The sequence below is a fragment of the Salvia splendens genome, chromosome 3 (assembly GCF_004379255.2).
Source record: "Salvia splendens isolate huo1 chromosome 3, SspV2, whole genome shotgun sequence".
In the NCBI taxonomy this organism is placed as follows: Eukaryota; Viridiplantae; Streptophyta; class Magnoliopsida; order Lamiales; family Lamiaceae; genus Salvia; species Salvia splendens.
This window is the reverse complement of record NC_056034.1, coordinates 37,383,401-37,394,228: the sequence shown is the minus strand read 5'-3', so window position 1 is coordinate 37,394,228 and position 10,828 is coordinate 37,383,401. Positions and strand designations below refer to the sequence as shown.

The window sequence follows — 10,828 nt, the reverse complement described above, 5'->3', positions numbered from 1 at the left end:
TTTGGTGGAGCTAAGTGCCAGATTTTGTGGAACAAAAATTGTGGGTTGGCCGTTGAATTCTCATGGAAAAAATTGGGCTTCCCAAAATTGGCTCAAAAGAAAGAATAAATATATGTTTTGGGCTCATTTTCAACTTGAGATACGAAAGAATAATTATTTGGTCCAAAGAGTAAAATCTTTTTCTCGACAAAAGAACAACGGCAAAATATTTTCAGATGCGCAAATGACGGTAATTTCAAAAACACAATAAAAATGGTAGAAAAAGTTGGGGTGTTACAGTTATACTGCTTCCTTTTGTTTATTTGGCCCTATTTTTTCCCTTGATAGCATTGAGGATCCCGGCTTGTGGGACCCCCGGTCTGTTTTCTCATGTTCTTGCTTTGGATCTTAGTCATTTTTGAGCTAATGATCATGTTTTGGAACATTATATTTTGATCTTATTTACGGGTTGGGGGCCTACCTAAACCCCTACCCAGGGGCGTCTTTGATTAAAAAAAAATTTAAGTATGGATGATTAAATCCCCATTCCCACTCTCAATCCGTTCTCACGTGTCACTGAAGAAGTCATTTACATGGCGTCTTCCTTTGCAGCTCATACGCACCCTTTATCATGGACATCCTCAATGAAGCTGCTCTCTCATTCGTTTGCCCCTCCTAATCGCAAGAGCTCATTGCTTTCTTACCGCAGAAATCGTATGTCAAACTGTCTTTCGCTATCCGCTTCTGTCAATTCTACTGTGGAAACCAACAATATATGCTCAACGCTGCTTGAACTGTGTGAAGGTCACGTGCCCGATCACGTGCTCCAGAGGCAAGCTTTTTTTTGGTTTTCAGTTATGTTTCGTGTGGAAAATGAATGTTTAGGGATTTCGAAGCGAGGTTGAGTTGATGTAGGATAACATTTGATTGGTCTGGAGTAAGGAAATCCCTAGAGTTGGTTTAACTTCATGTTCTCACAGTAATTATATGAATTCCGATGATTACTTTGTTTGCTTTTTTTTTTTCTTTCTCGGTGATGAATTGCTTAGATTTATTGTTTTCAGGGCGGAGGAGGTTGGATACATAGTGCCGACGCCAGTACAGAATGAGGCGCTTCCGGTGTTATTTTCCGGCCGTGATTGTGTGATTCATGCTCAGGTCAATACAATCCAGATTCCAGTGTTGCTTAAATGTATTTACATGTTTTTCTATATTCGCTCAGAAAATTCTATGAGGCTTACATTCCGTGGCGGTGGCAAAAATGGGAGCTAGTATCGAAAAAATCCAGATAAATATAAAAGTATAAGGTCAAAAAAATGAAAATGACATGAGATCCTAGGATGGACCTTATTTTTCTTCTGAGAATTCGTTATGTATGAGGCCATTCTCATGATGAAGATAGAGTCCATTTTAAAACCTCAAACTCGATAGCAATGGTTTATCATTAGCTGATTTTTCCACATTTCCACACGAAAGCTGATAAAGTAACTGTTCTTTCTGGTTTTGTTTCTCTAGACAGGTTCAGGAAAGACCCTAGCGTACCTACTTTTGATATTCTCAGTTGTCAATCCACAAAGGTCATCCGTGCAGGCTGTGATTGTTGTGCCCACACGAGAACTCGGTATGCAGGTAGTTGATTCTTTCTTCTGTAATTTCTGTGTAGAGAGTAATTTCTGTGTAGATATCTTAGTGTTATGAAATGAGTTCTGGATAATGAAAAGCTTTTTGTATCTTTCCAACAAAAGGTCACAAAAGTTGCTCGTACTTTGGCTGCAAAATCTCTGCAGCTTGAGAATGAACAGAAGTCATGTACAGTCATGGCTCTTTTAGACGGTGGAACATTGAGAAGACATAAGAGTTGGTTAAAGGTAATTGACATTCCTGTTACTATACATATATCTTTATGACCATGAATTCAAACTTGTGTGATAACTTTTGGTGACTAATGATGCTGTATGGTTCATCTTAAAGTCGACATTCTTCTGGTGTTCTCCCATAATCTAATCACAAAATTTCATATTAACAGGTGGAACCCCCTGTTATAGTAATTGCTACTTTGAGGAGTCTATGCCAGATGCTTGACAAGCATATTCTTAAGTTGGATGCCTTGCGAGTGTTGGTAATTGATGAGGTACCTAAATTATTTCCATTTTTTAATGTCCTTTCTTTTCACAAACCAAACTATATGCTAAAATCCCTAGGCTGCTTTATTCCGATCTTTCTGGGAAAATGTAAAAAAAAAAAAATCAATTTTGGCTTTCTGTTGGCTAACAAACTTCTGGAAACAGGTGTGGCTTAGGAATCCCATGGATGACTTTAGTTGTAGTTCCTAAGTCTTTGTGTTGCCTTAATAGTTGAAGTTACCCGATGGGCAAAGCTTGGCAATAGAATTAACAATCAAGTGTATTAGAGAGTTAACTCTTCTATGACTTTTGTAACTTACTTTCTGTATGCTGTCATATGTACATTTAAATGCCCTAACAACATATGTGGTGCTGTGGTTAATATATTGCTAAATCTGTAGGTTGATTTTATGTTTAATTCTTCCAAGGAGGTGAGCTCTTTAAAGAAGCTTTTGACAATCCACTCGTCAATCAATAGCCGCCAAACTGTATTTGCTAGTGCATCTATTCCTCAGCATAGACGATTTGTGTATGACTGTATACAGCAGAAATGGACCAAGGTTAGTAAATTAGACGTATACTAGTCATTATGTGCATATGGTTCACTTTCTGCTATTTATGAAATCTGTTGTTTCATGTTTGTATGACAGGCGAATGTTGTGCATGTCCATGTAAACCCAATAGAGCCAATGCCTTTGTGCCTTCATCACAGATATGTGGTGAGAAAATGCAGCCGTAGGAATTTGAGATGATAAATTGCAATGTGCAATCCATTGTTGATGACAACACATATTGGTTCTTTATTAACCAATATTATCCTGCTATAGTTTTTAACTTGTTTGACCTGGTAATATCTTATTCTAGTCTCTTCATTTTGTTAATTCAGATATGTGGTAACAGAGAGAAGTACTCTACGCTCCTACAGTTGTTACAGTCTGATTCACCTCTATCTGCCATCATTTTTGTTGGAGAGCAAGTTAGTGTCTCTTAACTCTGTTAAGTATACAGTCAACTCTTGCACTCATAAACCAAAGAAGGCTGTCTTTCATGATTTGTGATTCAAAGTTACATGGCCATGGTTATGGAAGCCTTTTCTCAAGATAAAGTGATAAACACGGATATATGTTATGTTATCTGGTGTTTCTGAACAGTATCAAAATAAAATTGCATCTCTTCATGTAGTTCTTATGCTTTATGTGTGTACTTTCCCAAAGTAGTTCCACAGGTGTGTTAATGGTTACCAAAAATATAGAACTCAATACTCATGTTTGTAAGATTGAGCTTTCCATGATTTTTTTTCATCTTTTTAAATAACTCAGTGTTTGCATTACCATTCCGATCTTCAATATGCTCTGTACTGATCACAGCATATGTTAAAACTCTTAGTACTGCAAGTAGGTTCTACTAATGGTCAACTATCTAGGCTAGATGAAATTACTCAACCTCTTCTTTATAACAGTAAAATTATAATTCACACACTTCTATCATATAGATTGCTATTGATTTTGAAGATATCAATGTCAATGATGGGGTTATTGCATCTTGTTCATGATATGCAGTCTGAGAAGTCAAAGAAAGCTGGAAATGCTCCGTCTACAACTCTTCTGATTGAATTTCTGAGAACATCTTATGGAGGATGCCTAGAGTTAGTTCTGTTAGAGGAAGACATCAATTTTAACCAACGAGCTACTTCCATAACTGTAAGTTCATCCATTCTCAGTTAGGGAAAGAATATTTGAGATTATTCCCTGTGCTGACTACTATCCGTTCTGTTTTCACCTGCATTTTGAAAATAGGACCTCAAGCAATCAGGAGATTATCTTCTTGTTGCAACAGATATAGCTGGTAGAGGAGTTGATCTGCCTGAAACAACCCATATATATAACTTTGATATCCCAAAAGATGCAATTAATTATCTTCATCGGGCAGGAAGAACAGGTAGGAAGCCTTTTTCAGACAGTAAATGTTATGTCACCAGCATTATATCAGCAGAAGAACGCTTTGTCTTGCAGAGATTTGAGAATGAATTAAAATTTCATTGTGAAGAATTGTTATTTTCGGAATAGCTCTCTGCTCTCACATTGTATACAACTCTTTTTTTTATAGTTTCTAGTAGTGTACATTTTTGTCCCTTTCCCTCACTTATATCTCGAAGATAACAAGGATCAAGCTCCTTCAGTTATCTAAAAAAACACAGTGCATTCATGTTGTTATTAACTTTTCTCCAGTTTGATTATAATAGTTGATTAATAATGTCTGAATTTCTTTCACATAGTTGAACGTTAATGAAAATCCCCAACTTTGCATGTTGATTGTGGGAAGCATGTTTGTCATTTCTGCGGAATTCATTTAAACAGATGTGAAACTAGCCAGCCTGGCTCCTGTCAACTTTTTGAAGCCTTTATTGGTATGCTGAATATTTCTTCAGAGATCCTTGTTTGAGTACTTATTAGGTACTGTACTTTATGTAATAATGATAAGAGATAATTGTGACTTCGAAACAATTGTAGAATTCTACATTGTAGGAATATATGGACAAAAGGGAAATATGGCTCTGATAGAATCTGAATTCTGAGGATAAATAATTGCTTCGGCACCCCCAACCTAAGAGAGCCAAAATTGTTATATAACTGTTCCATCTTTGATTATTGCATTTTTCAAAATTATGGTAACGCCTGATCGGATGTAAAATCCTTCTGAAGTTCTGTCAGCCTCTTGTACACCCTGTACATCATCAAATTGTAGTGAGTGCTTGATAAAGAACGTCAGTAGCTGCTGGTAAGTATTTCGAGAGAAACTTACCTCTGAATTTTCAATGACGACGTTTTTACCAATTCTAGCATTCTTGTCAATGATGCATTCTCTGCAAATGGAGAAATGTGAGAACGAAAATAATGTGAAAGAACTTTTGAGGATTTAATCATAAGTCATAAATCAAATAGTCTGTACTTGATTCTTGTATTCTCTCCAATTCCTACAGGCACTTTCCCCTTTGATAAGGCAGAGGCAATTTCTGAATCAGTTTCATAGAAGTCAGCTCCCAGCATCACCGTATCCTGCAATAACCTCAAAGCTTAACAATCACTTTATATGTGGACAAAATTACCAAAATCTGAAACAGGTTACATATGCAATTACTTTTTCCCGGCTTCATGTTTTTATTCTTCGGTGTTAATTTTGGGAAGGCTGGCTGCCCTACTAACTACTGTTGATTGCTGTTTTCTGGCGTTGCCTATGGGTAAATATGGAAGAAATCCATGTTACCTTCATCGGTTCTCAAATTTCCAAATGATATAAAAATCATTCAGTGCTACGAGGTTTCGGTAATCTCACTGTTACATATGGTCTAGATGGTGTATAAAAAATGACACCTTGCACCCTTATATATGTACTACTACTGCTGCTGCTGCTGCTGCTTCTCTTTATATATATACCTATATATATATAATGTTGTTATACTATGGCTCTCTTATCTGTCATGAATATAATGAGAGCTGTAAGAGTCAGAGTAGAAGCCTGTCAGGAGTTCTGCTAGTCTAACCAAGGTCATTGGCAAAAACCAGATATTATCAAGCGCTTGAGTTGTAGGATAGAACCAGATCCAAGGGATAGATGGTTTGTACTTTAATAAATTCATTTAGTGTATTGCTGGTCTGGATCCCTGTTCTGGGTTGATGATGAGGAGACTATGCAGTAAAGTGTTGAAAATTTAGAAGCATTGCACTGCTCACAAATCTAACCTTTAGGTGGGCCTTGGAGTTTATGCGTGAACGAATACCAATAACACTGTGCTCGACCAAGCAACTGGTCAAGAAACTACCATGCGAAACTATAGAGTCAACAATCTGCAAAACAAAAATAAGCTTCCTGAAGATGTTAAGACAGAAGAATCTACATGGAGTGGCTTTTGAAAGTGATGTGATATGCAATTTTAAGATTCTCTGTCATGCAAAAAGTGTGTAACCTTGCTGTCATCTATCTTTGATGGTGGTAAGTTTCTTCTAGATGTGTAGATTGGCTTTGTAGCATCATAGAAGCTGAATCTTGGTGGCTGAAATGACAAAGCAATGCAAGAGAAAGACATCATTGTTGATTACATAAGTACCATGAAAGTTTATATCCTTCATCCGTACTACTTCCAAAAAAAGAGAGCTTAAGTGATGATGACATCTTAAAAGAGTAGACCTTTGCACTACAGAAACCTTACATGTTCTGTAAGGGCTAGATTTGCTTCAAAAAAGGAACGTATTGTCCCAATATCTTCCCAGTAGTCATTAAATAGATAAGCCTGCATAATGTTTTCACAGTTCCACAACATGCAACTTAGATTCAAAAACATGTGTATTGTGGAATTGTATTATGGAAGAAATTATTGCTGTCTTAGTTAAGAATTCTTTAGAAGACCTGAATATGGAATTCTCTAGCTGATGCAGGGATTATTTCTGATCCAAAATCGTTCGCAGTTGGGAAACGCCATCTCAAGAAACAAAACAACTGATAATGCTAAGTCTTCACATATTTGATAACACAGATATTTGTATTCGAGTGGTTTTATACTTACCTTAAAAGATTGAGAAGTATATCCTTCTTGAAGACATAAACTCCCATTGAAGCTATATAAGGCTTCTTCTCTGCCTCTTCTTGAGAGAGTCCAAGAACTGTTGTGTCTACTGCCTGAAATATACCACTGTAATTGCTTCCCTCCGTAATTTAGAGAACAGTTGACAGGAGTAAGTATTTATATCCACAATTACCATTGCCTTCAACTCATTCCCCCTTGGTTTTTCACTGAATGAAAGGACCCTTCCTTTATCGTCAATCTTCATCAAACCAAAATCTGAGGCGCGGCTATCATAGAAAGAGATGAATCTTATAGAATATATATGTGTTTGTGTAGAAGGAAACACCAAAGCTGGCAGTTATGGATTTTTCTTTCTTCAGATCTATATACTTCCCTTCTTGTTTTTTCACTTTCAAAATCTAAATGTGGACTTATTTCTGTTTATTTTATTGTTCTCCACATTTTCCTAAACCGTGTTGCAGAGAACCTACTAGTGCAATGCATCATACTTATATTTGTTCAAATTCTTTGCACAAATATAAATGCTTAGTCACAGGGATGCTTGGCTAAGGAAATCAATTATCTTATTTTTCTTGAAAACTATTAATAAGTAGTATTAAGTTGCACAAAAGTGATATACCTTTCGTCTATAGGTAAAGATGACAAAGTAATATCTGCCCCACTTTGGCGGTGAGACTGCACAAAACAAAATCTTATGCAATGTTAATGCTGTGAATAAATAGACTTCATTTGTTGTTGAGAAAATTGAGTTGAACTGCAGTCATTAGGCACTAAATCTTTCTGTAATAGCCAATAGCTACCTGAACAAAGTCCATGTAGTCCATCCTGTACAAGTGATCGCCAGATAGAATGAGAACATCTTCAATATCTTTACTTCTTGGATCCTGTGGTGCATGGAACACGAATCTTCATATAAATACCATACATTTGCAGGTTCATGCGTATGTTTTGGTCCTTTACATGGAGAGTTGATGGTCTTTGCATCCGAAGAAATGCTACTACTATATACATATTGTTACGAAGCAGACTCATCATACCTCAAAAAGCCAGTGGAATTGCCGCACAGCATCTGCAGTACCCTGAAACCAATTTTTACCTGCCTGACCGGGAGTTTGAGTGGCAGCTAATACCTGACTTACCAAGTACTCATCAGTATCATACTCGACTAAATCATGTGTGGTTCTTCATCTGACACATGTCTTTGACACGTGATCGTGTTTCCATGTGCATAAAAAGTGTTGAGACATTTACCTCAACATAGCCATCTCCAAATGAGACACCGCTTCCAAAATTGTAAGCTCTTGCGAGATGCCTGTTGAGTGATGCCGAGTTGAACTGAGTGAGAATGTATACTTTGTTGACCCCACTGTTGATGCAGTTACTCATTGGCACATCAATTAGCCTATATGCTCCTCCCATTGGAACCTAAATTGTCATCGAGCAGCAGAAGCCATCTATGTTATAAAATGACTCTTGAGAGTGGCTTGTTTTGAAAATATGCATTATAACTCATAACTACTGATACGTAATGTAGTATATGCCTATAGATGCTGTAGTACTCATTGGTGAGGTGCAGAATGGTGTACTCACAGCTGGCTTGGCACGGCGCTTTGTGAGTGGGAACAAACGGGTGCCTGCTCCTCCTCCTAGAATAATGGCGACAACAGTCCTTGCATCCCTCTTCTCCACCTCCAGGTCCCTCAACTGTATAAGCATCAATTGTGGCATCAAAATCAGGGTATTTATATTAAATCAGTCCCATTAACCGTTTTCTCTGTAATCATGTATTTCTTGAATGCTGGCATTTATCTTGAGGTTTTACAGAAAGGATGAGAAAGAAAAAGGATTTTTTATCCACAGTTTCATCTTGCATTGAAACCAAGAATCTCACCTTGGCCTCACCCGCCAAGTCAGCTGTGAGTGAATTGCAGACATGGCTTCTAATAGCATTGTCATTCTTCCTCTGCTGCACTGGAGCAAACTTGAGCTTCTGCCCCATGAACTCTCCATTGCCAAACTTCACTAGCCTCCCGCTTCGAGCGTAAGATCTCGTGGGGCGGTGCAGCTGCCCTGTGGCAGACAGGGCGACGCGGCCACCGGCAGTGACTGCCATTTTAATAGGCTAGTTTCTGCAGGGGAGGTCAGGTTTTCATGTATATATGAAGAAAGACTAAAGAGTGTTTTGTGAGTGTGTGTGATTTGGGTACATGGATTGCATGCCATTGATGCAGTGAGCCACGCTATCCAAATTCAACTGCGTCCACCAATTTTTCTTTTGTATTCATGTGAATCATGCCAAATGAATTTGGAAGTTTTCTTTAATTTACTTGTGTTCGTGTTAATTGTATGTATAGTTTACTTATAACTAGTACAAATATTCTTGATTGTTTCGTTTATTTATTTCTCTAAGCCTGTGAGTTATTAATAATCTGAGGTTTAATTTAATCTACAAATTGCACGTTTGAGGTTGAGGGGGATATTGGTCGATCAGAATAAAGGACATCAGTAGGGTATATGCTGTTTTTAACATATTTTTATTACTTTCTGAAATAACATATTTTTATTTCTTCAATAAATAAGACGGATATCCGAATGTCTTTATAATTTGATTTTGTATTGAGCAATTATTGTATATAGAATATTAGTAGTATATACGAGAGCATTTATATTGATATTGATATGATCTAGTAGTACATTATATGTGAGACACGTACTATTTTAATTTATATGTAAACAATTATGAGCAGTGATAATGAGTTAATATAGTAACTGTTGAAAGGCGTTTATTTGTATTCAACTTGAATTGTTCCATGATTTACATTTTGTAGTAGAGAGACTATACAAATTAAGGTAAGATTTACCCTAATTCTAATTACCTTATTACACGGTAATTTACTAATCACAATCAATTTCTTATCTTCGTGATTATTTGCTTGTGATCTGATTCTTCCTTAATTTCTTTCCAACACTCCCCCTCAAGTTAAATAAATAAGGGGATCGTCCAAACTTAACTTGCCCAATACTTCATGGAAACTTCTGGAGTCCAATGCTTTGGTAAGGATATCAGCTTGCTGGTCTTCTGATTTGACAAACGGTAGTTCCACAACCTTGGCTTCAATGTTGTCTTTGATGAAGTGTTGATCAACTTCAACATGTTTCGTCCGGTCATGTTGTACTGGGTTCTCGGGTATGCTGATGGCCGCCTTATTATCGCAGAACAGTTTGCAGGGTCCGGAAGGCATCAACTCCAACTCGGTCATTAGTCTTTTTAGCCACAGGATCTCGGTCAATCCACTCTTGATCCCTCGAAATTCTGCTTCAGCACTTGACAAAGCTACCACCTTTTGTTTTTTGCTTCGCCAGGTGACCAAATTACCACCAACGAATGTAAAATACCCTGCGGTTGACTTTCGATCATTCGGGTTTCCGGCCCAATCGGCATCTGTGAACCCTTATATGTCCATATGACCATGCTTCTTAAACATTACTCCATGTCCCGGAGTTTCTTTTAGATAGCGAACGATCCGCAGTGCTGCTTCCCAATGGGCTTCTTGGGGTTTGTGCATAAACTGACTCACTACTCCAACTGCATATGCAATGCAATGTCAGGTCTCGTATGGGACAAGTAAATTAGCTTACCAACCAAGAGTTGGTACCTTGTGCCATGAGTAGGCTCTGCTCCTTCTACTATCTGCAGCCCATGATTCTGCACCATAGAGGTATCCGCTGGCTTACAATCCAACATCCCTGTCTCCGCCAATAAGTCGAGGACATACTTTCTCTGGTTAATGAAGATTCCCTTCTTTGATCTCAAAACTTCTATTCCCAGAAAATACTTGAGCAATCCAAGATCCTTCATCTGAAATTCTGAAAAAAGGTTCTGCCTTAACATCTTGATTTCTTCTTCATCGTCGCCGGTGAGGATCATATCATCTACATAGATGATCAGGTAGGTGATCTTTCCTTCCCTCTTCTTCAGAAACAGGGTGTGATCAGAGTTACTCTGTTTGTACCCGTACTTTTTCATGACTTCGGTGAATCTCCCAAACCATGCTCGAGGTGACTGTTTCAATCCATACAACGTCTTCTTGAGTTTGCACACTTGTCCACCTTTGAAGTCTTCAGAGAAACCTGGTGGGGCTTC

The 10,828-nt window shown here is 37.7% G+C and overlaps 2 protein-coding genes across 3 annotated transcripts; one reads left to right on the top strand and one right to left on the bottom strand.

Annotated features, from left to right (window-relative positions):
• The first annotated feature begins 539 nt into the window (after positions 1-539).
• On the top strand, positions 540-4,243 carry LOC121795880 (DEAD-box ATP-dependent RNA helicase 58, chloroplastic-like). Of its 2 annotated transcripts, none has more exons than XM_042194535.1 (10): positions 540-811; positions 1,044-1,137; positions 1,495-1,608; positions 1,725-1,847; positions 2,006-2,110; positions 2,504-2,662; positions 2,753-2,821; positions 2,989-3,078; positions 3,662-3,802; positions 3,899-4,243. In XM_042194535.1, the coding sequence occupies exons 1-10, from the start codon at positions 573-575 to the stop codon at positions 4,166-4,168; spliced, it is 1,404 nt and encodes a 467-aa protein (XP_042050469.1). In that variant the 5' UTR covers positions 540-572; the 3' UTR covers positions 4,169-4,243. The 2 variants fall into 2 exon arrangements, with proteins under 2 accessions (XP_042050469.1, XP_042050470.1); XM_042194536.1 differs by lacking the exon at positions 540-811 and adding an exon at positions 882-958.
• Positions 4,244-4,573: 330 nt separating this feature from the next.
• Positions 4,574-8,892, bottom strand: LOC121795879 (glucose-1-phosphate adenylyltransferase large subunit 3, chloroplastic/amyloplastic-like). The gene is made up of 15 exons (XM_042194534.1): positions 8,576-8,892; positions 8,275-8,388; positions 7,936-8,109; positions 7,722-7,814; positions 7,485-7,568; positions 7,304-7,359; positions 6,857-6,950; positions 6,664-6,776; positions 6,507-6,579; positions 6,310-6,390; positions 6,067-6,153; positions 5,843-5,947; positions 5,052-5,158; positions 4,905-4,965; positions 4,574-4,826 (listed from the first exon to the last, which is right to left on the bottom strand). Exons 1-15 carry the CDS (start codon positions 8,795-8,797, stop codon positions 4,725-4,727), a joined length of 1,566 nt encoding a protein of 521 aa, XP_042050468.1. The 5' UTR covers positions 8,798-8,892; the 3' UTR covers positions 4,574-4,724.
• Between the last annotated feature and the right edge of the window lie 1,936 nt (positions 8,893-10,828).

Coding starts and splice junctions, on each gene's coding strand:
- LOC121795880 (XM_042194535.1), top strand. CDS start 573: ATGGCGTCTTCCTTTGCAGCTCATACGCACCCTTTATCATGGACATCC. Junction 812..1,043: donor CCCGATCACGTGCTCCAGAG/GCAAGCTTTTTT, acceptor TATTGTTTTCAG/GGCGGAGGAGGTTGGATACA. Junction 1,609..1,724: donor CACGAGAACTCGGTATGCAG/GTAGTTGATTCT, acceptor TTCCAACAAAAG/GTCACAAAAGTTGCTCGTAC.
- LOC121795879 (XM_042194534.1), bottom strand. CDS start 8,797: ATGGCAGTCACTGCCGGTGGCCGCGTCGCCCTGTCTGCCACAGGGCAG. Junction 7,360..7,484: donor ACTACATGGACTTTGTTCAG/GTAGCTATTGGC, acceptor TGTTTTGTGCAG/TCTCACCGCCAAAGTGGGGC. Junction 6,154..6,309: donor ATCTAGCCCTTACAGAACAT/GTAAGGTTTCTG, acceptor TTGTCATTTCAG/CCACCAAGATTCAGCTTCTA.